General features: G+C 47.6%; 3 protein-coding genes across 4 annotated transcripts; 2 read left to right on the top strand and 1 right to left on the bottom strand.

The window, feature by feature from the left end:
* The first annotated feature begins 807 nt into the window (after window positions 1-807).
* LOC148672399 (zona pellucida sperm-binding protein 4-like) lies at window positions 808-2,794 on the top strand. Its single transcript, XM_088630820.1, has 9 exons — window positions 808-1,063; window positions 1,139-1,326; window positions 1,404-1,501; window positions 1,576-1,703; window positions 1,781-1,970; window positions 2,058-2,205; window positions 2,282-2,357; window positions 2,441-2,563; window positions 2,643-2,794. The coding sequence occupies exons 1-9, from the start codon at window positions 862-864 to the stop codon at window positions 2,777-2,779; spliced, it is 1,290 nt and encodes a 429-aa protein (XP_088486946.1). The 5' UTR covers window positions 808-861; the 3' UTR covers window positions 2,780-2,794.
* Window positions 2,795-4,977: 2,183 nt separating this feature from the next.
* LOC148672398 (uncharacterized) lies at window positions 4,978-13,797 on the top strand. The gene is made up of 15 exons (XM_088627249.1): window positions 4,978-5,355; window positions 5,426-5,544; window positions 5,620-5,723; window positions 5,822-5,999; window positions 6,081-6,198; window positions 6,314-6,443; window positions 6,690-6,815; window positions 11,520-12,004; window positions 12,251-12,366; window positions 12,486-12,589; window positions 12,911-13,088; window positions 13,173-13,290; window positions 13,365-13,447; window positions 13,516-13,634; window positions 13,703-13,797. Exons 1-15 carry the CDS (start codon window positions 4,993-4,995, stop codon window positions 13,786-13,788), a joined length of 2,427 nt encoding a protein of 808 aa, XP_088483375.1. The 5' UTR covers window positions 4,978-4,992; the 3' UTR covers window positions 13,789-13,797.
* A 6,195-nt stretch (window positions 13,798-19,992) lies between these two features.
* On the bottom strand, window positions 19,993-25,326 carry LOC148672397 (cornifelin homolog A-like). 2 transcript variants are annotated; one of them, XM_088628127.1, is made up of 4 exons: window positions 25,225-25,326; window positions 23,097-23,228; window positions 20,725-20,861; window positions 19,993-20,232 (listed from the first exon to the last, which is right to left on the bottom strand). In XM_088628127.1, the coding sequence occupies exons 2-4, from the start codon at window positions 23,218-23,220 to the stop codon at window positions 20,092-20,094; spliced, it is 402 nt and encodes a 133-aa protein (XP_088484253.1). In that variant the 5' UTR covers window positions 23,221-23,228; window positions 25,225-25,326; the 3' UTR covers window positions 19,993-20,091. The 2 variants fall into 2 exon arrangements, with proteins under 2 accessions (XP_088484253.1, XP_088484252.1); XM_088628126.1 differs by having other exon boundaries at window positions 25,220-25,320.
* Window positions 25,327-27,423: the final 2,097 nt, after the last annotated feature.

Raw genomic sequence — 27,423 nt, 5'->3', positions numbered from 1 at the left:
AAGTTATGATGTCCTCATTTTTTCCTCAGATGTTAAGACTTTTGTTAAAATGAAAAAAAAAACTTTTAAAAATAGGGCTATATTTTTTTTCCTTGTTTGCCAATATGGAAGAGAAAGAGCATCCCTGCAAGTGTTTAAAAGTTTACTAAGAAGATTAATAAAAATTAGAGTTTAAATTGATTTTTGATTAGAAAAAGTAATAAAGATTCATTACTTTGGAGGCATGTGTCGAGTGTCGATGTTCGTCCCCACGTCCTCTTTCTTGAAAAACAAAATATGGTTACCCTAACAGACGCCATAAATTAGTTTTGAGTCAGATACATTAGTCTAACCCGCATGATATCTAATCTGCAATGCCAGAGTCTACGCGAAAAAGGGAAAAACAGAACAACATTTCAAAACTGCACACTCTCCCGCTAATAGCGAGTTAGCTAAAAGCAAAAAGAAAAGTGGAAAAACAAAAATCTCAGCTAGCGGCAGTCGGATTTCACGAGGCCTAATACAAAAGGGAAAGCGGCAATCATCGCTACGTCTGGCTAAACACAACAAGTCATTCAGGGATCGAAACGATCATGTGAGACGAGGTCATCACTAAAAGAAGCAATAGACGCCACACATATTTAGTTTTGAGTCGGAGACCTAGGTCTAACGCGCGTGATAGCTCGTTCCAGTCGAACAGGACGCTCCGTGATTAATCAGCTGAGTCTGACGACCCTCTGAGTGTCCGAAATCCTCGTGCGCGCGCTCCGGCCCTACAGCCCTCCAATCGCCACCCTCAGCCGATCAGGGCGCAGCGAGTATTTCAGGAGCTGAGCGCCGCTTGTTTGCAGTTCCTCGGCGAGTTTCACGGTGGAGAAGTTCATGATCAGAGGGAGGATGGGGTTGTACAGTGTGTTGTTTTTGCTGGTGTTGGATTGGTCTGTAGCTCAGGTTCAGAAGTGCCTGGTTAATGACGGTGATAAGATAGCATGTGGTAACTTGACTATCGGTAAAAGCGACTGTGAAGCTAAAAATTGCTGCTTTGATGTGACCAGCCAAAATCGCTGTTACTATGGGAATGAAGGTGGGTTTTGGGATCTTGAGCGTCTTCTATGATGAGCTTAACAGGCTTGGTTTACCAGCTCTTGCTTTCCTCCAGTGACTGTCCAGTGCACCAGGGATGGCCAGTTTGTGGTGGTCGTGTCCAAGAATGCCACCAGCCCTCAGCTGAGCCTGGATTCAGTCAGCCTGCAAGGGGGCAGGAGTGCCCCCTGTGGCCCTGTTAGCACCACTGCTGGCTTTGCCATGTTCCAGTTCCCAGTCAGTGCCTGTGGCACCAGCATGAAGGTGAGGGGCTTGATCCTTCAGCTGAGGATGTTGTTCCTGTGGTGATTCCTGACCTTGTTCATGTGTCCTTCCTCCAGACTGAAGGTGGTGCTGTGGTGTATGAGAACATGATGTCCTCAACATTTGCTGTGATTGGGGGACCTGCTGGCTCCATCACAAGGGACAGTTTCTACAAGTGAGTGAGCAGCTGCTGCTTCCCACAGTGCTCTGGTCTTGCTGGATCCCATGACTGCCTGCTTCTCTCTCCAGGCTGTTCTTCCAGTGCAGGTATGCAGACGATGACCTTGTTCCAGTGCGGGCTGTGGTCTACACGGTCTCCCCACCCCTTCCGGCAGTGTCTCCAGGACCTCTCCGTGTGGAGCTCAGGATTGCCAGAGGTAGCTGTCGGGCCTTGGGCTGTGTGAGCCGAGTGTGTGGGGCTTCTGCTGAACCCCGCTGCTGCTCTTGTCCTCAGGAGAGCTGTATGACTCCTACTACAGTGACCTGGACTACCCTGTGACCAAGGTGCTGCGGGATCCTGTGTATGTGGAGGTCCACATCTTGAACAGGACTGACCCCAACATTGTCCTGACCCTGGGGGACTGCTGGGCCACTTCCACTCCCAGTCCTCTCAGCCAGCCCAGCTGGAGCCTTCTGGTTGCTGGGTAACCTGACCCCTGTGGCTCAGACTGGCTTGTCTCAGTAGTGTCCCCTTGTGGCAGGGCTCACCCTCCCTGTTGCTGTCCTTGCAGGTGTCCCTATGGAGGTGACAACTACCAGACCACCTTGATCCCCGTGGGTGGCCCCTCAGGGCTGCCGTACCCAACGCACTACCAGCGCTTCATGATTCAGATGTTCACTTTTGTGGATCCTGCCTCTCAGGTTCCTCTGAAGGAGAAGGTAGGGAGCAGCTTGTGGGGAAGGAGGTGGTGGCTGGTCCTGGGCTGTGCAGTGACCCTTGCTGTACTCTCTCCAGGTGTTCATCCACTGTAGTGCAGCAGTGTGCCAGCCGACCGCTACTGACCGCTGTGTGCCCACCTGTGGCAGGAGGAGTGAGTTCTCTGGGGACAGGGCGGTTGTGCGCCAGTCAGCTGTGTGTATCCTTTCCTGATGCTGTTGTCCTGTCCTCTTGCAGGAAGAGCTGTTGCTCGAGTGGCAGAGGACTCCTCCAGAGAAACTGTGCTGGTGTCCAGTGGGGAAGTGATCCTGGTTGGATCTGAGCTTCCAGCTCTGGGTCAGCTGGATTCCCATCCTGAAGGTGAGGGAGGGGGATGGAGGCTGAGTGTCTGATCCTGTTCCCTGTGTCTGACCCCTCACTAAAGCTCTTCTCTCCACAGCACCCCGGTTCCTGAGCTATGGGCTGCTGGCAGTAGCTGCCTCCACTGTGCTTGTGGTCTGTTCTCTGGTGTTGGTGGCTGTGTGGAGATCTAGACCTCGCATCCAGAATACCAAGCCTAATCTGGAGTATGAATAAAGGCCTTGTTCTGAACTCCCTTGTGTACTTTTTTGTATGCTTCCCTCTTCTGTCAGCATTAAGTGCTGTAGTTCAGTGTCTATGTGAAGATGTCCCTGTAAGCCTCTTCAATGGCCGTGTTTTTCCATCTTTCATAGACAAGTACTTGCACTAGTTCTTGGCCACTGCTTTTTCTTGGAGTCTGTGGTCTTAATGATATTCCTTCGACTGGCCTGGATTCTAATTGACTGCACTTTGGGGGAGGGGGGAAATACCTATAGGGCTCATAACCAATTCCTCTTTCATCTCTCCAGCCCTCGGGCGCAAGTTGACAAACTTGCTCCCTCTCCCTTCTGAGTGAGTTCAGCCAATGCCCTCCTGTTCTAGTTCTTTAGAACAACACAGCAGGACCCAGGCAGCCAAACATTTCTAGTTTGATTACAATTAGTTTTTCCTTCAGCTACCTGGCAAAGGAAAAATTAAACCATGATTTAACTTGGGGACTAGTGCTGTGCATGAACAAGATGATTGTGACTTTCACCCAGTTCTCTACAGCCCGCGTCCAATAAAAGTGGTGGAGATGAGCCAGTTCCTAGCATAACTGAACATGCAAACTCCCCCTGCATGTACACTAGGCAGGAGTCCAACCCAATAGACACTCTTCAGATCAGTCCAGCTCTCTAAATCGATTTCAATGACTGTGTGTGTGTGTGTGTGCTATCGTGAAGACTTAAAGTAAAGCTATTCGTGTTTTCCACTGTAGAAGACTGACTCCTGAAGTCCCCACAACCAACATTTCAGCTGGGGGACAAAACACGTGTCGTCACTGCCCACAGATCTGGAGAAGGAAATACTGTATCACTACGAGTTTGTCTTTTCACTAGAGGGACACATTAAAGCCACGAAATATCTCATTTTCGGCAAATTCATTGAAATCATTTGTGCAAACCTTTCCCACATAATCAATAATGAGATCTTATGATGTACTGTATGTAAAGTGAGACGTTTTCGGACCAGGTCTTATCTTTTCTCACTAGTTCACCTCTGATCAGATCATTCTTAACATCTGGTGGCCAGCAGGCAAAAGCTCTAACAGGAAATATTAGACGCACGTACCGCAAAATACAGCCAGTGTCCTAGTGTAACTGACCGGGGGAAAGTTCGCCGGAAGTTCGAAAACGATTTTGGCACGCCTGTAGCGCTTTCACGAAACCTCCTAGGGTTACGAAAACACTTGCTTTGTGTATCAAGTACATTGTGAATGTTTTAATAGCCTTCACATTGTCGTTTTTAGCACTTTTTTGGACCACGCACGAATATTCTTTTGTCCATATCTTCGCAATGGAAGCACAGAACGCCTTCAAACCAAATGCATTTTAAAGACCACGACTTGTGGAAATGTCCACAGCCTCTACATCAAACTATCAGTGAGCTAATTATCTTTTTTTAAACCTCCGGTTTTTCATCGATGCGTAATTACGCACTAACTGGAACCCGGGGGGACCGCTGTGTACACACGTCCACAACGCGAGAAACACTGCTCAACACGGCTTCGTGCGAAAAAACCGTATATCACCATAGGAAGCAGAACAGCGCAGTCTCCAATTACCCAGACTGTAAGCACGGGAATAAAGTTTTGCTTGATTTCTGAAACCCTTTCTTTATGTCCTGTTTTCATTCAGGTAAGGGTCAACTATATTCACAATACTGACAGCAGAAAGATTCAAATATTCTTTACTCAGCAGCTTATTAAAAACAGCTCCCATGATTTTCAAACCGATTGTTTACACAGAAGACCGACACAGCTTTGCGTTCTGAATCTCTTTTTCTCGTGCTTCTATTTAATGTGGCACTATGCACTGGGATAGGGGAATGCTGTTCACAAGCCAATAGCTTGTGTCGTGAAAACGCTACAGGCGTGCCAAAATCGTTTTCGAACTTCAAGCTAACTTTACCCCGGTGTTTAACCGTAAGTATTCACTGTAAACAATGACCCGTCTATTCAGGAGAAATGAGTCTCCATGATCCTCCTTCACTTGAACTATAATGGCTTTTCCACGGGGTGGATTCAATATCCTGTCCTCCTGCGTGTGAGCTGACCGAGTTCGGGTCCTCGTGAAAATCTTCACTCTGCGAACCTGAACGTCATCACGTGCGAAAGTCTCGGTGGCTTTAAAAAGAAGGAGCTCGCAAACAGCAGGTATCGTGGTTTTGCGAGTTGTTTTCATTTCAAGATGTGGTTTTCTAGTGGTCTCGCCTTTCGGCTGTTGACCTTGCTGTTCCTCGCAGTTCTGTGTGATGCTGCGCAATGGCGCGCCCGCGCTAACGTCCAATCCGGCATCAGGCGCAAGGGGGTCGCCTTTCTGGACTCGCCTCTGCTGCCACGGCAGCAGAAGCAGCAGGTTATCCGGGCTGTGTCGGCGCAGTGCGGGGAGAGTACGATCGTGGTGCAGGTCAAGACAGACCTGTTCGGCACCGGGCAGCTGATCAACGCTTCGGATCTCAGCCTGGGAGACTGTGCGGTCACCCGGCAGGACACCGCGGCGCAGCTCCTGATCTTCGAGGCTGAGCTGCAGGCGTGTCGCAGTGTGCTGAGTGTAAGTGGTTCTGCCGTTGGGCAGCTTCGGGTTCTCGGCAGTTGGGTGACTGGATCTGTGATCTGTCTAGACTGTGGACGAGCAACTGGTGTACAGCTTCTCTCTCAACTACACCCCGAAGCCGCTGGCCAACACCCCCATAGTGAGAACGAATGGCGCTGTTGTGGGTATCGAGTGTCAGTACATGAGGTGAGTCCTGGAGGAGCAGCAGGGCTGCCTGCCTGGAGCTTGACTCCCTGCTGACACCTGCCTCCTGTGTGCTAGGCTCCACAATGTGAGCAGCAATGCCCTGAAGCCCACCTGGGTCCCCTACACCTCCACCAAGTCTGCTGAGGATCTGCTGGACTTCTCCCTGAGCCTCATGAGTGGTAGGTCTCCCCTGAGATGAAGCACGGTGTGACTGTACAGCCAGTGCAGTTGGATCGATGGGATCTGTGCTTGAGATTGGGGTTCCTTTCCCATCCAGATGACTGGCGCTCCCAGAGGTCCTCCAATGTGTTCTACCTGGGGGACGTCCTGAACATCGAAGCCTCCGTCACCCAGGCCAACCACCAGCCCCTTCGGCTCTTTGTGGACAGCTGCGTGGCCACCTTGGTCCCTGACCAGACCTCCACCCCCAGCTACTCCTTCATTGAGAACAAAGGGTGGGTGTGACCTCGGGTGGCTTGAGCTAGTGAATACTGCCTGCCGTCTCTCCAGTTCTACACTGCCTTCTCTCCTTTCAGGTGCCTGACTGACGCCAAATCCACAGGCTCCAGCTCGCAGTTCATGCCAAGAACCCAGGACACCAAGCTGCAGATGAAGCTGGATGCCTTCAGGTTCTATCAGGATGCCAGGAGCTCAGTGAGTACTTGATCCTTCTGCTTTTATGGGTTTGTGAAGGTTGTGGAACAGCATTTCCATTACAAGCCCCAGATGGAGGCCTGGGTGTAGCTTGATCCACTCGTGCTCTTGGCAGATCTACATCACCTGCCACCTGAAGGTGACTCCTGCTTCCCAGAGTGTGGACTCCCTGAACAAGGACTGCTACACTGAGGGCAGCAGGTCAGTGAGGAGGCAGGGGGCTGCTGTGTCCAGCTGGTGCTCAGGTGAGGGAGCTGCTCTGACCCTGTGTCCCTGCTGTAGGTGGAGATCAGTGGATGGGAGTGACCAGGTCTGCAGCTGCTGTGACTCGAGCTGTGTGCCAAGTGTACGATCCAGGTATTGGGGTGGCAGGAGCAGGAGGGACCTGGCTTCTACAGGGGGTAAGGCACCCTTGCTCTGCCGCTCATGGCATGGATCTCCTCAGGAAAGTGGGGGGGTCTACAGCCAGGCTTGTCCTGCTCTTGTTGCAGCTCCTGAGTGGGAAGCTGATGCCACTGTTGGTCCCGTGTTTGTGCTGCAAGAGCAGGTTGCTGAGAGGCCAGTGGAGGCAGAAGGCCGGAGCTCCCAGCTAAGAGCAGAGAAGGGCAAAGCCACAGGTATTGGCAGGAGGTGCTGTCACGTCAGCTGGCCCCTCTCTGTGGCAGTGCCCACTTGTTGAGGCTCCTCTGTGCTTTCTTTCCAGGCCTGCCTGTGTAGGCTGTGATCCTGGCTGGTGTGGTGACTGCGGTGGGGCTGGTCTCTGCTGCTCTGCTGGGGACAGTCCTGCGCAGGAGGAAGCAACAGAAACCCATGAACTGACTTGATGTGAATGAGCAATAAACTGGTTGCAAAGGGTCTCTTGTCATGAGCTGCTTCTTGCTGTGCTGGAGGGGGGAACTGTATGGGTTGGGTATGAATGCTGTGCTGTCTAAGGCTACTGCCACTCTCTGTTACTCTTCACTCTTACAGTTAGTCCAGCAGACCTGACCTGTGGTTTGGAAGAACACTAGCTGTTCAGGTTCCTGTGGGAGTCTCAGGCTTGTTCCTTAGTATCTGCTCAATGGCAGAAGAGCAGGGACACAAAATCATGGTGGGGGAAACAGCTGCCCTTTCAAGCTTGCCTGGAGGAGAGTCCTACTTGTGCAGGAGAACTTATGCCATCTCCACAGTATCTTTGCAGAGAGGACTTTAGGACTGTTTATGGTCCTTTTGGGCAGTAGACTATAGGATTAAAATGTCATTTCTGTGGAACTGCATGGTGATGCTAAGGACTGAAATGCTTGTCTCAGTGGGATGCAATTGTTCCTGCCCTTCACAAGAGAAGTAGAATTTTATTCACCAACAGGAGCCATATGACATCTCTAGTATTACTAGCTTTGACTTGAAGTAGCTCTTACCTTTAGGCACTACTTTAAGGCCATAACTGAGATGCTCCTCCTCAACTGTGGAGGGTGGCCAAATGGATTTTGGAAATCCTGCACAGGTTAATAGAATGTCTTGGTTTTTTTTTTTAAAAAAAACCAATGTTTAATGTGGAGACCTGGTCTACAAGTGATGCTACTCTAGGTCCCCCTTAGTCTCCAAGAGCAGGGAGACATCAGCCCTGCTGTGGAATCTGAAGCCCAGAGGCTCCACCTGAAAAGAGTACAAAGGAATGAGTAAGGAGGCTAATCCTGTTTCTGTGCTTGTCTCTCTATCCTCTCACAGGTTTCTCTTCTGATGTTCTGATCCAGGCTGGGTGGTGATTGCTGTGGGCCCTGTCTGCATTGCTATGCTGTGAACTGTCCTGTCCAGGAGGCATAACTAAGCAAAGCCATGAGTTGACGAAACTAAATAAATATTGGAGCACAACGTGATCTGTCTCTCCTATGGGTTTCTTATCCAGCTTTGATTGACAATCTCTTCTGAGTCTCTGCTTGAATCCTAATGCTTGAAATAGGCTTCCAGACATAATTTAGTTTGCTTACAGCTAGAAGGAAGTTTACTGTGTTATTGGGGGCGGTGTCAAGTGCAGCCCTTTGCTGTAGGGTGCCTCTGAGATTAAGACTGTAATTATTTCATCCCCCTTCATAATGCTCTGATCACTCTTACTGCAATGAAAACAGCTGTTAGCAAGAGTTTGGATGGGCAAGACACTTGGCTTACTTTAATGAGGCTGGAAGTACCTGGCAGCTACAGTCAACAAGCTTAATGCCCTTTCTGCAGTGCATATTTCCCCTAAAGTGCACAAATAGTAAGGGGAGCTGACCCAAACGCTCAGCAAGGCACCTTAGTACTATATTCTGGGCTGCACTTGGTCATGCTGCAATCACACTCTGTCCCTTTGACAGATTCTTGCACTTTGTCAATGCTGAGTAGCTGTCTCTGTAACCTTTGTTCTGGGGGTCATATCTGTAGTCCTTGAGGAGCAGTGACCAACCAAGCATGTTGTAGGATTATATTCTCCGTGTACTAGACTTCTCTAAGACCGGGGATGACTATTCAGACTGTAATACAGAACATTGGAAGTGGTATCTTCTTGAGTGCAGCCATGCAATATGGTGTTAAATCTGAGTCAATATGAGTGAAGCTAATAGTCTTCCTCAACTGGGTACGGGTGCAGTGATAAAACTATTGAGGATCTTGGCTTGGGAATCCTTTCTAAATTTGGAGGTCTTCAATCTCAAACATGGAGTTTAGAATGTTTTCCTGACCCATTGAAATGGTTGTATAATGAACACAAATTAAAGAGCAACACTCACAATCAATATATTCTGGTGGGCATCTGTGCCCTTGGGAATCCATCACAGTGTGCAGTGTCCGGTTTTTCATGGTAGTATTTCTCATGACCCTGCTGTGTGATTTTTGCAGTATAACTCTCTCTCATCCTAGCGTTAATCCCGCATCAGCAGGGTCCGCTTGTCGGCCCGTCTCCATTTAGTGGTTTGAACCAAATCTTTGAGCTGACGTTGCCATTAAATGCGACGAGAATACTCCAACCGGCGCGTCGCTCCGCCTGCCATCGGAGGGGGGTGGGGGAAGAGGAGAACAAAGTAATGTAGCCAATTCATAGAGGGGGATTATTAGGAGGCATGGCAGGACGCCGGGGTTACACCCCTACTCTTTTCGAGAAACGCCCTGGGATTTTTAATGACCACAGAGAGTCCTCGGTTTTACATCTTATCCGAAAGACGGCGCTTGTTTACAGTATAGTGTCCCTGTCACTATACTGGGGCATTAGGACCCACGTGGGTCCTGGACAGGACAGTTCACAGCACAGCAATGCAGACAGGGCCCACAGCAATCACCAACCAGCCTGGATCAGAACATCAGAAGAGAAACCTGTGAGAGGATAGAGAGACTAGCACAGTATCCATACAAACCATATACTCATTCCTTTGTACTCTTCTGTTTTCAGATGGAGCCTCTGGGCTTCAGGTTCCACAGCAGGGGTGGTGTCCCCCTGCTCTTGGAGAATGATAAGGGGACCTAGAGTAGCATCACCTGTAGACCAGGTCTCCAGATTAAACATTAGTTTAAAAAAAAAAACCAAGACATTCCATTAACCTGTGCAGGATTTCCAACTTAATTAGTATTTCCAAAATCCATTTGGCCACCCTCCACAGTTGAGGAGGAGCATCTCAGTTATGGCCTTAAAGTAGTGCCTAAAGATAAGATCTACTTCAAGTCAAAGCTAGTAATACTAGAGATGTCATATGGCTCCTGTTGGTGAATAAAATTCTACTTCTCTTGTGAAGGGCAGGAACAATTGTGACCTGCTCAGACAAGCATTTCAGTCCCTAGCATCGCCATGCAGTTCCACAGAAATGACATTTTAATCCTATAGTCTACTGCCCAAAGGGACCATAAACTGTCCTAAAATCCTCTCTGCAAGGATACTGGGGAGACTCCACAAATTCTCCTGCACTAAAAGGACTCTCCTCCAGGCAAGCTTGAAAGGGCACCTGTTGTTCCCCCATGATTTTGTGTCCCTGCTCTTCTGCAATTAAGCAGATACTAATGAACAAGCCTGAGACTCCAACAGGTACATGAACAGCTGGTGTTCTTCCAAACCATAGGTCAAGTCTGCTGGACTAACTGTCAGAAGAGTGAACAGTAACAGTGAGAGTGGCAGTAGCCTTAGACAGCACAGCATTCATACCCAACCCATACAGGTCCCCCCTGCAGTACAGCAAGAAGCAGCTTGCTGTGCTGCAGCACCCCCTGCTGGCCTAACTAACACCTCTTCCAGCAGCAACCTTAGTTTTTCCCAGGTCTCCCATCCAGGTACTGACCAGGTTCACACCTGCTGAGCTTCAGTGGGTTTTTATATAACTGTTTATATAAAACAGTTATATAAAGGGTTTAGTATAACTGTTCTACACCAAAGCACCACCTTCAGTCTGGAGGAAAGCAGTGTTTCATGCTAAAATAAGAGGATGTTACTCTCCTGATGTTCAGCAGGTGTCAGTATTCTTGCAGCACGCATGCATTGCTCCATGTTTACCACATGTGTCTTAAACTAGGGGCCTCAGGTTGAATTCATGAAAGTGTGAATGCCTCGTGATTTTTATTCCAATACGAGTAGTCAGTTATACAATTAACCCAATTATTTTCAAAGACTTGTAGAGGAATTGTCTGAGGGCGTTTTACACTTGGTTGCCCAAAACATTCACTTCACTAAAGGACCAGTAACTGTGCTTACAAAACATCTTTGGGGTTAGAACTATCCCCATTAGGAAGTTATTAAACAATTGGGCCAATTCTGTAACTGAGAGTGCAAGCCTGGAACAATTCCAGAAACTAGGTTTTCCGGAAACTGTGTTTTAGACCCCATATTAAGCACAGCACACGTTTCTGAGCTCGTACTGTAGATGTTTAGTTCAGATTGCAGTGTTTAAAATAAGGAGACCCGCATTTACCGTAAATGACTTAACGTTATTCACGAGAACAGCATTAATCCAGGAATTAACAATAAAGCTGCTGTCCGAAAGACAGCGATGTTAAACGACAAAATGTATTCAACAAAAGCTGTGAACGGAACCTTTTCCTTATTCGATGTGATTTCACATAATAATCAATTAGACAATGCGGTGTCGTCACGAACAGAAAGAAATAGTCGATTTTATTACCTTTACAACTTCTCTCCCTTTTAAGTCACTTAACACAAATTGAATTGCGGAGGGTAAACGATCTTTTCACTGTCTATTAACTGAGTGACGAGAGCCCTGTGTCAATTATTCAAAATCAAAGCAACAGCGGTCCCACCTGGGACTTTTAGTGACGCACCCATCAGGTCCGCTTGATTGAACAGCTGTGCCCGCTGTCCTGCCCTGTATAAATAAGAACGAGTGCGTACTTGGGTATCGTGGTTGGTGGTTCTAATACTTCAAGTGCAGTTGGGCGAATAATGGGGTCTTTATTCAAAACGCTGTATGTTTGGGGAGTTCTGTTGTTGATGGGCGGCTATTGCTACAGCTGGCGGATTAGCAACAAGGAAATCCCGAAGCCCAGCACTCGAGCCAGAGTGCGCCCCTACCAGTCCGGGCACTCCTATCGTAAAGGGCAGGCCATGGTATCTCTTTCCCTGCAGGGCGAGGGAAGAGCTTCTGCAGCGGGCAAGACCGTCACCGTGCAGTGCCACGAGGCTACCGTGGATATCACGGTCAGCGCCGACCTTTACGGCATCGGCACGCCCGTCCGCGCCGAGGAGTTGCGGCTCGGCCCACTCTCGGCTGGCGGCTCCTGCGGCGCGGCGGCGGCGGCCGGGTCCGGGGGCTCGTTCCTCATCCGCGCCAACCTGAGCGACTGCGGCACCGCGCTCTCGGTAAGAAACCGAAGCCCTAGGGCGCCGCACTGTGAGGGGCTACGGCTGAACTGAAGAGAAGGGTGGGACTTGGAATAGTAGCGGGTCCCTTGCGAATGCAGCTTCTGTGCGGATTCGGGCAGCGCTATGGTTCTGTTCGGTTGCCTTGCGCCGATGTCCTGGTGTCCTCTAAAAGCTCGTATAGGCGCACTGTTGCTGTCGGCTTCCGACTCGCGAGTCCACGCTGATCTCCTGTTCTGCTCCTAGTTTGTGGGTGAGCTGCTGATTTACACCAATCAGCTTTTCTACACGCCCGCCCCCTCTCCCGGCGGAATTATAAGGATGAACGGCGCAGCCATTCCCATCGAGTGCCGTTATGCCAGGTGGGTGGTGTTTGCTGGCCTGAACCGTAACGTCTGAGCTGCTTGCAGCCCTGAGTTTTAACCCACCCCTGGTCTTGGCATTATGGGTAAACTATCCTGAGTCTCCTGTTCATTCTTAGGAGATACAACGTGAGCAGCAATGCTCTGAAGCCAACCTGGGTCCCCTTCACCTCCACCAAGTCTGCAGAGGATGTCCTGGACTTCACTCTGATACTCATGAACGGTACTCTTTTTCTTAATGTGCTTCTGTAGATCCTGCTGGCCATTGGCAGAGGGAATGTGCAGGAGACTTGACTTCACTCAAAGTACAAGTACTGTATAGGAGAGTTGAGTGTCCAGAAAAGCACTGTACATTACAGGTCAGGGAGGGGAGTCCCCTCCTCTACCTGGATGATGCACCAGTACACTTGACCTGCCTCTTCTCTTGATGGGCAAGAGAACAGTAATGAAGTTGATCTATAGATTAGGAAGCCATGATTGCTGTAAACCAGAGGGGAATTTAGAGGTTTCTATTAATCAACCTAATCTGTCTCATTTAATGCAGATGACTGGAGCTCCCAGAGGTCCTCCAATGTGTTCTACCTGGGGGATGTCCTGAACATCGAAGCCTCTGTCACCCTGGGCAACCACCAGCCCCTGCGGCTCTTTGTGGACAGCTGCGTGGCCACCTTGGTCCCTGACCAGGCCTCCACCCCCAGCTACTCCTTCATTGAGAACTATGGGTGGGCATTAAATGTCACTAATGGGCCTAAGCCCCAGTAAGTCAGGTTATATACCTTCTCCATGCCCACTTGCTGTAATTACAGGTGCCTGACTGATGCCAGAGTGACCAGCTCCAGCTCTCAGTTCATGCCAAGGTCAGTGGACACCAAGCTGCAGATGAAGCTGGATGCCTTCAGGTTCCATCGGGATCCCCGGAGCTCAGTGAGTTTTCCAGCCTCTGTTCAACTGGAATCTGAGCTGGTGTGGCTTGGCTGTGAGCTTCTGGTCTGTTCCAGATCTACATCACCTGCCGCCTGAAAGTGGCTCCAGTCTCCCAGGTGGACATGAAGAACAAAGCCTGCTCCTATACTGGTGGGAGGTGGGTCTCAGTTGTCCATTGACTTGTTGGTCTCCCCTGTGTGGATCCTCATGCAGTGTCTCTCCTAGGTGGAAGTCAGCTGATAGGAGCGATCAGGTCTGTGGTTGCTGTGATTCCAGCTGTGGGAGTGGCTTCAAATCCCGGGCTTCTCTCCGCTGGAAGAGAGGGGACTTGTCTTCCACGACTTGTAGGTTTCTTTCCTGTTTTAGCCATATTCCCTGGGTTTCTGTCTCTTGAGGGTGATGTGTATTGCAGGGTTGGACTGGAAGAGTGATGCTACAGTGGGTCCCCTAGTTGTTTTGGATGGGATGCAGGACCCTTTGGAAGAAGCTTTTGTCTGAATGATGGGGCTGATAACCTGGTGGGTGAGAGGCTTTGAGTTTTACACTTGGGGTGGGGGGGGGAAATAAACTGTTCTAGATTTATACAGTTGTTCAAAGTCTTACAGACTTTTCTTCCCCTCTTTTCCATTAGGATCTTCTGGGACCCTGGTCAGACAAGAACAGTCTCTGGTTAGCAGGTGTCTCTCCTCTGAGAATGAGCCTTTGTCCACCTTGTACCTGACAATGAAAATAAAAAGTAAAATTACTACCATCTCTTGAGTGAATTATGGATGCCAGTACCACACTGCAATACTCTGTACTTTAAGGAGTGTAAAGGTTGGGTTGTCTTTCAGCATGCTTTATTTAGGCTGAACACGGTTTAGCACCTGCATGTTCTATTTGTTGACTTGACCATTCTGTTGTCCAAAATGGTGGTTCTTGGTTTTTTTTTTTTCCTGCTCTATAATGGATGGGTCAAGTCCATAATGTATAAATGGATCTTGTTTCTGGGATCCTCTTCTTAAGGTGAGAGCAACTGAAACTACTTGTTCAAACTAATCCAGCAAGTAGCCATAATAGACATGGTGTGCTATAGTCTAGATGACCTGGAAGCTTTACTGTAGACTCTAGGAAACAAGTTTTAATTAGGTGTGGCACAAATAAGAGTGCTGGGACCTCATTTATCAAGGTCAATGTGTAGTTGTCACTCTCCTTTTCCTCTATTAAGGAATTAAGTCTCTGCTCTAGAAGCACTAAGTGAAAGTCAAGCCTGTGCATAGGACAGGTTCAGGAATTTTGCGTGGGGGGGGAGACTCTAAATGTTAAGACTTGTGAATTCAGTGTGCTGCAATGCCTAATAAAGTAGAACATTGGTAGGGTTGTCTTACAGGAAGAATTCCTAATGTGTTTGTCCTAAGCAGACCAATCAGATCCATTTATGAACTTTAAGAGACTGCCCTATGCTGACAAGATGAAGGAACTGAACCTGTATCCTGTTGGAGAGGCCTGGACATGCTGTGTAGATAATATCAAATCCATTGTGTATTGACTATCTGTCATCCCAGTGGGCTTTCTTCTCTTGTCAGGAAGAGTTGATCTTAATCCAGAAGGCTCAAGGGGAAATGACAAGGAAGTGCTTTTAAAACTGAACAAGGCTCATTCTTTAGTCAAGCATGGGTGAAAGTTGCTGCCATTTCCCATCTTCTGGGGAAACTGCTCCCTGTTTCCTGATGCAGGGTTTGATAGCAGCTGCTGCCCCAGCATCCAATTGATCTGAATTGTTTTTTTCATACTGAAATGTTTCCACCCTCATTGGTAGCATAGAGTTTGGTGTGAGTCAATACAGCGAGGATGTGCACAGTATCTTCAATCCATTTTCACCACGATCTGATTCGGTTTCAGGTTTTCTGTAGACTTTAGCAATGTATTCCATTTCAGTTGCGGACTTGCCTATTGGAACTTTCCCTGTCTTTCAGTTGTGGAGATTGGGATGCCGCAACAGATCTGACCAGATCAGAACTCCTTTATAGTCTGCTGCGCACAGATTTACCCTGAAAAAGTAGCATGAAGTCTCGCCATTAAGACCTGACGCATTCTTTGAGAAATTAACGATTATCCCACTCCAAAATACTAATGTAGCTGGAAAAAATCTGTCCTTTGTCGGCTCTCGGGTCAGATATACAGGACAGAAATTTTCAAGAGTGCGACTGTTCTTGGTACTGATAGAAGCACCGTTAACCACTTCCTGAGACAGTCTCTGAAAACAGGAAGTTTGGAAATGTTCAAAGGTGAGTTTTGTGTGTAACATGAGACAGGAATCTCATTTAATGGGGTGTTTTAGGGAGAAAAAAAATTAGTTACAAGAAAACTACCCTCTGCTGCTCTATGTAGCTTTTTTGTCTTATTACATTGTGGTGTTTTTCTAACGTAACAGATCAGCCTCCACAGAAACAAAATGCCTGGTTGACCACATATCATTTGAAACAATTTGGAGGAAAAGGACATCCCAGGTACAAGATTAAACCAACTTCGGCCAGATAAAACTGCAAAATAAGTCAGTTCAGCGCTATTCTTCAAGTATGAGGGCTTTATTTTTCAGTGCTCGTATTAATTATGCATTCAACCTTAAGTCAGCTTATTTACCCCCCAACATATTAAAGTTCTGAAAACATTGCGTCATTTACGTTTGTACATTTAATCGCTAACGTCCAAGCTGCTGGTGTTTAAGAGCCCAGCTCATTTAGGTCCATTACATACTGTAACTGAGGCGTGTGAGATGTTTGCAGGACAAACTGTGTTTAATTAGGCATTCTCAACACCTCGTAAAAATCTGGTCCTCCTGCCTTATTCACGCAGCTTGACAGAACCAGGCAGAGACACATAAATAGAAGCGGTTGAGCACTTGGAGGTTGTGTGGATTCGCTTTTTTGCTAGTTAGTCAGCATCATGAGTGTTTTAGTGTATTCAGTGGCGCTATTGGTGCACTGCGATGATGCGCTTTTCCCGGCTCGCTGAGATTGGCTCTTGGGAGCAAGAGGGCAGTGTTTTTTCGACTCTCCTCTGCCCAACATGTTGTCCGGGCCTTCTCGGCGGCGTGCGGGGAGAGCAAAATCGTGGTGGAAGTCAAGAGAGACCTCTTCGGTACTAGCCAGCTGATCAAGATCTCGGGTATCAGCCTGGGAGACTGTGCGGTCACCCTGCAGAATGACTGGGCGCAGACCTTGATTTTCGAGACGCCGCGGTACAGGGGTGTCGCAGTACACCGACGGTACAGCTTAAAGGCTTTTCATCTGTTTTCCGTATCGTCCCCCCCCCCCCCCGAATCCTAAACGTTTCCTCTCACGCCTTCATCTTTTTTTTTTAAGACTTGAAAACCAGCTCGTCTATAACTTCTCCCTCAACTACAATCTACAATAGTGAGGACTAATGGTGGTGGTGTCAGTATTGCATGCCGCTACATGAGGTGAGATCGGCTGCTGATTTGGCATTATGAGCACTTGGGCAGATTTCCACATGGAAGCACTGAATAAACTTGCAATGTTGTCTACTGCCTTAGCCCCCATCTTCTGGACACCTTATTGTAATGCCACCTTTCTAGGTTTCACAACTTGAGCAGCAATGCCCTAAAGCCAACTTGGGTCCCATATACCTCAACCAAATCTGCCGAAGATGTCCTGGGCTTCACAATGGGACTCATGAATGGTATCTATCTGTGGACTCCTCCACCATGCTCGTGCTTGGAGTGGGGACGCTAAGCCTTATTAGAAGGGCTGACGAGGGCTTTCAAATGACTAAACCTGTAGGTATGTGGACTTTCATTCTGCTAATGACCCAGAATGGCTTCAGCATGTCTGTTCTTGGACTGCTTCTTCCAGTTGACTGGAGCTCCCAGAGGTCCTCCCATGTGTTCTACCTCGGGGATGTCCTGAACATCGACGCCTCCGTCACCCAGGCCAACCACCAGCCCCCGCGGCTCTTTGTGGACAGCTGTGTGGCAACGCTGGTCCCAGACAGGACCTCCACCCCCAGCTACTCCTTCATTGACAACAAAGGGTGAGTTTAGTTGTGGAACAGAGATGAAGAGACCAGTTGCTGGGACTGTAATTGAGGAAGTGGTGCCCTTTGACATGGGCGGGGGGAGGGAAGGATTAGTAGGGACTAAATTCTAATGGGTCAAGTACCACATTTGATCCAGTGGCAGCTGAAGCGGTTGATTCCTAATCAACTGACTTCAGTTGAACAAACCCAAATGCCTCATTTGAGAATTTGTTTTAATATATAAATGTGGACTTCTCTACACCCCCTTCCCTAACAGGTGCCTGACTGATGCCAAGCTGACAGGGTCCAACTCTCAGTTCATGCCAAGATTCCAGGACTCTAAGTTGCAGATGAAGCTGGATGCCTTCAGATTTCAAAGAGAAGCAAGGAACTTGGTGAGTTATCCTACGTCTCTTCCTAAGGGAGCAGAAATGGTTGACACCTTGATAGCTTAATGGCTGCCCCTCTCAAAGACAAGACCTGCTTTCATCTGTAGATCTACATCACCTGCCACCTGAAGGTGACTGCCGTTTCCCAGAGTGTGGACTCCCTGAACAAGGACTGCTACACTGAGGGCAGCAGGTCAGTGAGGAGGCGGGGAGCTGCTGTGTCCAGCTGGTGCTCAGGTGAGGGAGCTGCTCTGACCCCATGTCACTGTTGTAGGTGGAGATCAGTGGATGGGAGTGACCAGGTCTGCAGCTGCTGTGACTCCCACTGTGAGGCTACAGTATGATCCAGGTATTGGATTGGTAGGAGTAAGAGAAGTGCTGCAGGTATACATGTCTTACTATAGCCTCCCCCCCCTTTCTCTTGGAGAGGCGCACTGAACGGGCTGGCTCTTCTGTAACCTGCAGATCAAGCCTGGGCCCATGAGGTCACTCTTGGCCCTCTCATTCTGGAGGACAAGAATCGAGCTCCTCCAGCAGAGCTCAAAGCCCAGAGGCTTCTCCAGACAAAGGAACAAAAGGCAGTAGGTATGGGGAGTACAAATCGATTCCTTAAACTGCTGGATCTCCTGTCATTGCCATTGCTGCATCTTGAGATGAAAATGGACAAAGGGAAATGTTTGGAAGGACCGAGTGATCCCACAGGAATTTGGCTTTGAAACTTGTTCCTCTATAAAGCTGTTATGTTAATTGCTCCTTAACATGCAAGGTCCTGTAGTAGTTTTATATTCCCTGACGTTGGATGGCCTAAAGCTATTTTAACGACCATTTCAAACCCCGGTCTTCTCCCTCTCCAGGTCTCTCTGCTGAGGTTGTGATGCTGGCTGGTGTGGTGGCTGCTGTGAGGCTGGTCTGCATGGCTGTGCTTGGGACTGCCCTGTACAGGAGGCAAAGCAAATCCATGGCCTAGCCTGTGACTGAAACCCAAGAGGAATAAAACTTTTTAAAAGCTTCAGTGATGGTTCCTCTTTTGTTTGTGGGGGTGGGGATGCTCCAATGGTGGGGGGACCAAGTGACAAGACTCTCAGATGTCAAAACATGGCAGTTCTGGTGTAAAGGTTCTTGCAAGACCTCCAACTAGAGGCAATCTGAGTAATCATTCCTTTTACCCATTTTTGTTTTTAAAATGGGTCTTTTTGTGGACCTTCCCTTTTGCAGCAGTGAAGTCCCAGATCAAATCTCTTCCCCAATGGGCAACGCTATGGGCTCCCTTTGACCTCATCAAAGATGCATGAGTGCAAACACCTCCATCTGGGCCCCCTGCTCCACAAGATCCAGCTGGCAGATAAAAGCCTCTCCAAGCAGGGGTTTGAGTACTCATCTCAACCTAACCTTTCTGCTGGGAGGGGGGTTTGCAATTTGTTATGCTTCGTTCAGGGATGGAGCAAGTATTGGACATGCAACTAGGAATGTAATATTGCCCTCCAGTGAAATTTCCTTTACAGAGATTTTCACTGGCCAGGGATTTCCCCATCTACCTTCCCAGCTGGCAGGGGCAATGTGCCTGTATCTTTTCCACATTCCTAATGATGTTGGCTGGTGAACTGCACCCTTCTTTTGTTTCCTACACTTGTCAAGATGGCATTGCTGTGACTCAATGCTCAAGGTGGATTGCTTTGTAGGCGTTTTGTACTAAGTTTGAATGAACATGCAGGTAATTCGTGTCCGTCACCCATTCAAATGGTGTCTCTTGACAAGTGCTCTTTTGCCTTCGTTCTAATGTTGGATACTCTTAGCAGAAGCACTCTGTATTGATGCCTTAAACCTCATCGCTGATGGGAATACAGAAACCTTGGGTACTTGCAAGGGTTGCGCATGAGCATAAATGGTCATGCTTCAAGTAATGGATGGAAAAGGTCTGTTAAGCCATTAAAGGGGTCAATGAGTGTCTTGCCAAGAAGTTGCGAATTGTCAGTTGTAGCCTCATCTTTCCTCTCCTGACCATTTCTGCTGTTTGTGCTCTTCTGGTCTTTAATTTCACTGTCTAAGCCCACTGTGGTTTTTTTCAGTTCCAGTATGAGGCTATTGGAACACAATTGTATAAAATTATGTCATTTAAAATCCCTGGTCCTGAAAAGGAGTGAAGATGTTTATCTCAATGTGGTGGATTTATTGATCTGGTCGTTAGACCAGAAGAATATGGTCCATAGCCAATGATTGGACATGCCTTTGCAGAACTAAGCATTATCACTCATGGGGACCAGGAGCTGTAGTGCATATGTGCGCATCAGACATCAGCTTGAACTCAGAACACATTTATTTAGCAAAACATTGAGTTTTTTCCAGTTCTCAAACTTCATATAATCCAATCTGCATTCCACACAGGGTTCTTGGAAGCCTACATCTGTGGCACCGCTGTGTAAGTGGTGGTGGTGGTGGTGGTGGTGGTCTGTCTTCGGTTCTTTAACTCTCGTGCCATCTGGCACCAGCTGCAGACGTTGCAGAATAGGGACACAAAGAAGTCTTCCAGGATGGAGCCCTAGAAATAGAGAAATACTGCCTTGACCCACTTCGCTCAATAAAGGACTGGAAGGTGCTCAGCATTGTGCCCATAGAGTGCGGGCAATCATTTTGTGGCATTTTCAAAGATAACAATCCCAGCAGACTTCCCCAGGATCAACAGGAATACAGGAAAAAATAGGACAAACATCAAGAGCTGCATTCAACACTGAATACAGGAAATACTTATTAAAAAAAGAGATTGATGGGCCCCAATTTTGAAGCTGATGTTTTAGCTAACTTCAAGAAACACCAGAATAAAACAATTACCTATTAATAATCCAATGAGGGTGATGTGTGGAATAGCCTCCTCTAATTTGTGACATTGTATGTTATAGCCTTAAGCATGAGCAGCTTTAAAAGTTAAATCAGTATTGTCAACTACCACATCAGGGTCAAAACAACCCAGGCATTCACATTATTGCATCGGGAATGTGAGCGCAAGCTGTTAGGGGTGATCTCTGACTCATACCGGGATCCTGTATCTTTCTCTTATGGCAGTCCTCAAAGTCGTGGAGATCGGACACAGCCAAGGCAGGCAGCAGCATTCCCCAAATTCCGAGGCGGTCTGACACTCCAGAGAAGAGATGCAGAAGGTCCCCAGACAGCCTGAGGGCAGGAGAATGTCATGGGTCTGGAACTGTCAAATCGGCAACAAGCACACCTCTCTCCTGCCTCCACATGCCCTGATTGGGCTTTAAAAGGTAACTTAAATCGGTATTGTCACACAGTATCAGTATTGACACACACCCAGTGTCACACACATCTCTATCACTGCTGCATCAAATTACCTCCTATATTTCTTGACTGACTCCACATCTGGTGAGTGTTGCTGTACTACTTTTTGAGTGCTGGTGGGGAATGACATTCTATTGTTCGCGGCAAAATTAAAGAAAAGTCTTTCACATTGCCATGTATCTTGTAAGTTTCTGTTTGGTGTTGTGTTGCAGACGCACAACATTAGGAAAAGTAGCCCCCCCCCCCCCCCCCCCCCAAGCCTTTCGAAGTTTGCCAAAGTCAGCACATCTGTTTGTAATCGGACGATTGTATGTCCCTTAGCAGTGTGCGATTGGCCGATGGGAACGGTGAAGGTGGTATCTGCTACACCTTCCAGGTGACAGAATGGCTCAGACCTGGGCTACTCCATGGTCTGATCATAAACCAGCAGGTACCACCTTCCCCCATCCTATGGTCTGATCACACACAGATCGGGTACCATCTGTGTCAGACCGGAGGAGAACAGCACAGCTGGATAAAAGTGAGATGGCCATTGACATTTTCTGTGCCCAGCTTGGGTTCATAATATCACTGTGACAGATATCTTTCTGCCACTACCATTGATCTGAAGTTGCCAGCCTAGCAACCCCTGTGCAATGTGGTTCACAAAGGGTTAAGAATTTAAGCTTAGCATTGGTTTGCGAGGTGAAATGCACATCATAGCAGGGAGCTTGTTTAAAATAACAGGAAATGGGAAGGGTGTGCCCTGAGTGTTCAGTAAAGCTATCTGTTCTTTGCAAAGGTGGTTGGCTTTTGTAGTGGTTCAGTGTGACCCTTCAGTCATGTGACCTTGCTTGTTTAAACCACATTAGCAGTTTGTGCACACGGGGACTGCAGCCCCTCATCGGGGACTCTTGGCAAACCCAGATTGCTGGTTTTAAACTGTCTGAGTTCTCCATCACCCCACTTATGTCTTAGTTGAACAAGGGGGTTTGGTTACTGCATGCTTTTCTAGGCAAAATAAAAAAACAGCAATAAGCCACGATCTAAGGGTGGCTTCCCATTTATTTATAATAATAAAATAATTGCTTACACTTATACAGCGCTATTCTGGACACTCCTCTCAAAGCGCTTTACAGGTAATGGGGATCCCCTCCACCACCAGTGTGCAGCCCCACCTGGATGATGCGACGGCAGTATAGTGCGCCAGAACACTCACGATAAGATAAGATGCCAGGCTAATCAAACGGGACAATGGGTAGAATGGTTGCAACCGTTTTTATGTTAACCGTAAAATAACAGACAACCCGTTTCTCGCTACCCGACTTACATTTCCGGCTCGCTTTCATGTGGCACGCTAACCAACACAGCGTAGCTAAATGTAAGCTCGTCTGTTGCTCAGTCTTTACAGGGGAACAGGTCGCGTTATCCAGCTCTGCATATTCTGGAATGAACGCGCCAACGACCAGTTGCAAATCACCCTCACAGTCCTGTTTTCCAATAGATCATTGCGTTTTATTTTAAAATATGCCAGGCTCTTGATATTGCTATTGGATAATACACCGCGTTCCCCGCTCGTGACATAGGATCTCTCATTCGTTTATTTCGCGGGCGGTCTTGTCTAAAAAAATAATAATTTTAATGACGTTACCAACGCCCCCCTTAAATTTGGACCCCTGTAGCGCCGTAATGACCTTAATAACTGAACTAACAAGGTGGTCGTGTGCCACTTTTTTTGTATGAAAAGGTTTGTGATTTTACTTACGAAATACGATAGTTAAATGCCGACGTCTAACATGCTTAAGAGCTGTCAGCGATTAGCAGCTCCAATTAATCATTTTATTAAGTCAATTAAGGTTTCAATTGTGTCACTGAGAGCTTGGCAGGAACGAAAAGGCAGCAGGCGTGCGAGAGCCCACGGGATCGGGTTTGGGTTTTTTTTTAAAACCAAGGACTGAGTGTAGGGGGGGAGCCCAAACAAGCAAGCAGACCAGTTTAGCACCGGTGAATAGGACTGCACCAAAAGCCAGCTGACCCCGGAGCCTCACTAGGACAGCTAGAGCGCAGGACGGGAGCTGCCCTTCTCCGACGTCCAGCAAGACGTCAGAACCCTCGGCTGTCGCTTACAGATGCCCATGTCAGCGCAGCAGTCGAAGAGGCCGGTGCTCCAGGCGCTGGCCAGTTCGACAGTGGTCACCTGCTGGAGCACGATCCCCTGCGGCTGGGCCGCCACGACGCCTGGCGCTTGCATGACGAATCCTAAGAGTTGCAGAAGCACAAAAAAAAAGAGAGAGAAACACCTTACAACGGGTGCAGGGCCGAATTAGGTCAGTACCCACTATTGATAAACATACAGAAAAGAGTATTAAAGTATTGCTTTATTATACGTTTATAAGTATTAAACTCAGCCACATCACAGCACAGATCAAACAGCAATATCTCACACACTGCGACCCACACACAAACACAACATAAACTGGAATGCTACAGAACCCTAAATAGACAATACACACTAGCCAAATATTTGACCAAGACAAGAAACAACAAAAAGAAACAGACCCTGACGAAGTACAGGCTCAGTGACCACAGCCTGGCCATAGAAACTGGGTGACACAGGCAGACCTGGCTGCCCAGAGAGGACAGGCTGTGCTCCCACTGCCAGCGGGGAGAAATAGAGACAGAGGTGCACTTCCTACTGCACTGAGACAGATACTCTGGGATTAGAGAAACATTCTTCCCTAAAGAAATCTAGTCCCAGAGTTCCCACACCTGCCAGAATCACAATGGGTCCCAATCCTACTGAGAGAGGGAGGAGGGAACTCAGTCGAACTGGCAGCCCAGTATGTGATCTCCTGTCACAGCCTGAGGAACAGTGAGTCTGTCTCGCAATAACGCTCAATACGTTTACAGTATATGTAAATAATTTATTACATGTCTCTGTTGTAAATGTCTGTAATATGCCTGTAGATTTCATTTTACTTTTATTTTATGTTTTGTTCCATGTTAATTTTATTTTTATCTGCTTTGGCAACACTGATTGTACCCATCGGTCATGCTAATAAAGCACTTTGAATTGAATTGAATTGAGAGACCGATCGGTGTGACGTCATCGCAGTTGTATTCCATACGATCGAACAGCGGAGGCCTCCGGCCTCGGTCCCTCACCCGGCGGGCTTCATCGATCTGAGTTACTTCTGGAAAGAAGCGCAACACGAGACCCTCCAGGGCTCCCATCCCGAGGTGGGAGTGGGAGGTGTTCAACCGATCACAGAAATAATGAAGTCACTCAACTGACAAACTGAAAACAGAATAAAGTCCAGGAGCACTGATGCTCTTCAAACTAAAAAGAACCGGAGACCTTTCGTAAAACTTCGCTGTGAGGAAAATGTCACTATCAGGGAGTTACTTTTCGTGAAATTGCATCAGCTGGGTGGGCGATGAATTATTATTATTATGATTATTATTATTATTATTATTATTATTATTATTATTATTATTATTATTATTATTATTATTATTATCGAAAGGGCTCTGCTTGATGTTTTTTCTTGGTTTCTTAAATCAAAAGTTTGACTTGGCAAAGACAGCATGAACTACACGCGTATCGCAGTTTAGCGCAGGAAAGGATTAGGAAATTTCTCATTTCACGGAATTTGATCACGAGTGTATAAAATCATGCGGGGAATGGAAAGCCAGTCGCTATCCGATGGTCGATATGATCTGATACCGACCGGCTAGCCCGGAAGGCAAGTGTTTTCGACCTCTAAGATCCACTTGCCCGGCTTTTAGAATTCGGCGACTTGAATTCCCAAAGTCGGAACTAATCATAACATTGATGATCACATTGATGATCAAATATTCAACCATTAACTCACTGAAGACGGAACAGCAACTGTCTCTTTTCTGAATAAACGTTTTGTTCTTCCTTTCCGAGTTCACGTGTTTTTCTTTACCAGAAAATAGAGAAAGAGAGTGAACTAAAATAGATCTTTGGGGATTTAAATTTATATTTATTCAAGTCAACTTTCGTTAGTTCTAAACGCACCTCCGTGTCCTCTGCGAGATTTATTGTCATTATTATTTTTTTTTTAATTTTCCCGTATCTTTCAAAACAATAATGTATCAAAAATAATGCATGTTAATTGGAATGACAAAGTCGCTTTCACGGCTAAGTAAATCCCCTCAGTTAGCGACATTAAAAGCTATGAAGCCTCTCCTTTAAAGAGTTTAGTGGTGAAGTGCCATCCTACCTTACTTTTCTCTTTGGTGAAGGGAGTGCGGCTCTTGGCACAGACTAGGATCTGCTGTATCTCGCGTGCTGTGCGGTTGTATCCAGCCTACTTCCTGCTATAGTTGCGTTTATAGCTCCTCAACGGAAGTGTGCTTGATTCATGCAAAGATAAAAAAGTGAGAGATTTCTCACCATTTCTAGTGAAAACAGGTATCACAACTACTGCTTCATGATTATGATGATGATGCCTCGTGTGTGCTTCATGATTATTAGGCATCATCTTTATTATACCAGTTTGGTCAGTTGAGAACATATTATTTAGCATTCAATCAAAGACAACACAAAACTGTGCAACGGGACAGGACAGCCTTAACAAGTGTGGGTGCCAGGAGAGAAAGGTTTTGAATCATACAGTGCGAACCATCCACAGTTGCAGAGACAGGCAGTCCCAGCTCACACTGTCGACTGGTCCAGGCACTGGCAGTGGCCGACTGGCAGGACAGGACCTTATATTTTATGTTGGGGTGATACCCTAGCATCCTGGCCAAATTTCCCCCTGGCCTTTACCACTCATGGCCTCCTAATAATCCCCATCTATGAATTAGCTTCATCACTCTGTTCTCCTCCCCACTGAGAGCTGGTTGTGTAGTGAGCAGACTGGTGCACTCTGGGTGCTGTGACATCATCCGGTTGGGGCTACACACTGGTGGTGACTGTGGGATTCCCCATTACCTGTAAAGTGCTTTGAGTGGAGTGTCCAGAAAACTGCTGTATGAGTGTGAGGAATTATTAATGATTATTATTATCTCTCCAACCTGTTGCAGTCAACTGAAGAGCTGCTACAGATATTCTACTGGGAGGAGAAAGACAGGATCTGAGGCCTGAAAGGGAACAGACCCATCTAATGCAAAGGGAAACTGAAGCGAAATTATAGGAAAATAGGTGGCACAGTGTTTAGCTTTGCTGCGTCATAGCACCCTCACAGCACTGGAGCCCTGGGCTCAATTCCTATTCAGTTCCTATTCCTATTTCCCATTAGGCACTGTAGGCACAGTTCATAGCGCCTACGAAGGAGGGAAACACTGGTAACTAATGAAAATTAGTCATTACACGTGTAGCAGAGCTAGTGTGGTGACGTCAGCGCCCTCACTGCGCGTAGCAGGGACCTCAGCTGCCTGGGCTGAGGGAGGTCTCCTTTAGCTCATGCGGTTGGTGCCCTGTTGCGTTACGCCAGAGACCCGGATTCACGCCCCAGGTGTAGGAGACGGAACGGCCGTCGGGGGGGCACGACCCCATGCGGAACCCTGACTATCACGCACGCTTGCGATCGACTCTAGATGCTGCAAGTCAGTAATCATACGCTCTCTGTAGCGGCTGTTCTAGAAACTAGAAGTATGGAAGTGATGGTCACTCAACTCGCTCCATCAATCACGTGGTTCAGCATGAGAACAGCTGAAAGTGCATCATGTCAATCGACGTCAGTCAGTTGCCGTTTACCCCTATTTTTGCAGATTTCTGAGTGAACGTGCCTAGGGCCTACGAACACCGAAATCCAGCCCTGGCCCTATTCCTAGGCTGCTATTGTGCGCTTTGTATGTTTTCCCCTGGGTTTCCTCTGGGTGCTCCCAAGGTCAAAAGACCTACAGGTGTGTTAATTGGCTTCTGGGAAAACCGGCCCTGGTGGGTGTGTCTGTGTCTGCCCTGCAATGGACTGGTGTCCCTTCCAAGCTGTGTCCCACCTTGTGCCCATGGCTCTGCCATGACCCTGCTCTGGATAAGCACTTATTGAAAGTGAAGTGATAATATGTGTATGAGCGATTTACTGACGTTATTCATGAATGTCACTAACATGGATGGATTTCAGAGTTCAGCCCCTCCACCAGGGCTGACTGCCCATTTACACAAGCATAAACGTAACAAAAAAAACACACGCTTATGAGTATAGTGGCTTATTCTATTCTGCCCCCTCATGTCCAATATTCTACATCTCATAGAACTGACAGAAAATGGCAAAAACCCGCCAAAGCACCTTACTGCCGTAACGCAGTAGCCAAAACAGAAGTTCAACAGCGTTGTGAATACAGCCCCACAACCCCAGCAGCGCCTGTCATGATGGAGTCCAGAATGATCGTATAACGGGCCTCAGTTCCTTATGCAGCGAGGCTCACTGGCCCAGGGGTGTGACGGAGGTGTCTGATTGGCTGAAGACTTGTAACGGGGCGA

The sequence above is a fragment of the Lepisosteus platostomus genome, chromosome 4 (assembly GCF_059453375.1).
Source record: "Lepisosteus platostomus isolate fLepPlt1 chromosome 4, fLepPlt1.hap1, whole genome shotgun sequence".
Taxonomy (NCBI): Eukaryota; Metazoa; Chordata; class Actinopteri; order Semionotiformes; family Lepisosteidae; genus Lepisosteus; species Lepisosteus platostomus.
The sequence above is the reverse complement of the archived record's forward strand: the minus strand, read 5'-3'. Positions and strand labels throughout refer to the sequence as shown.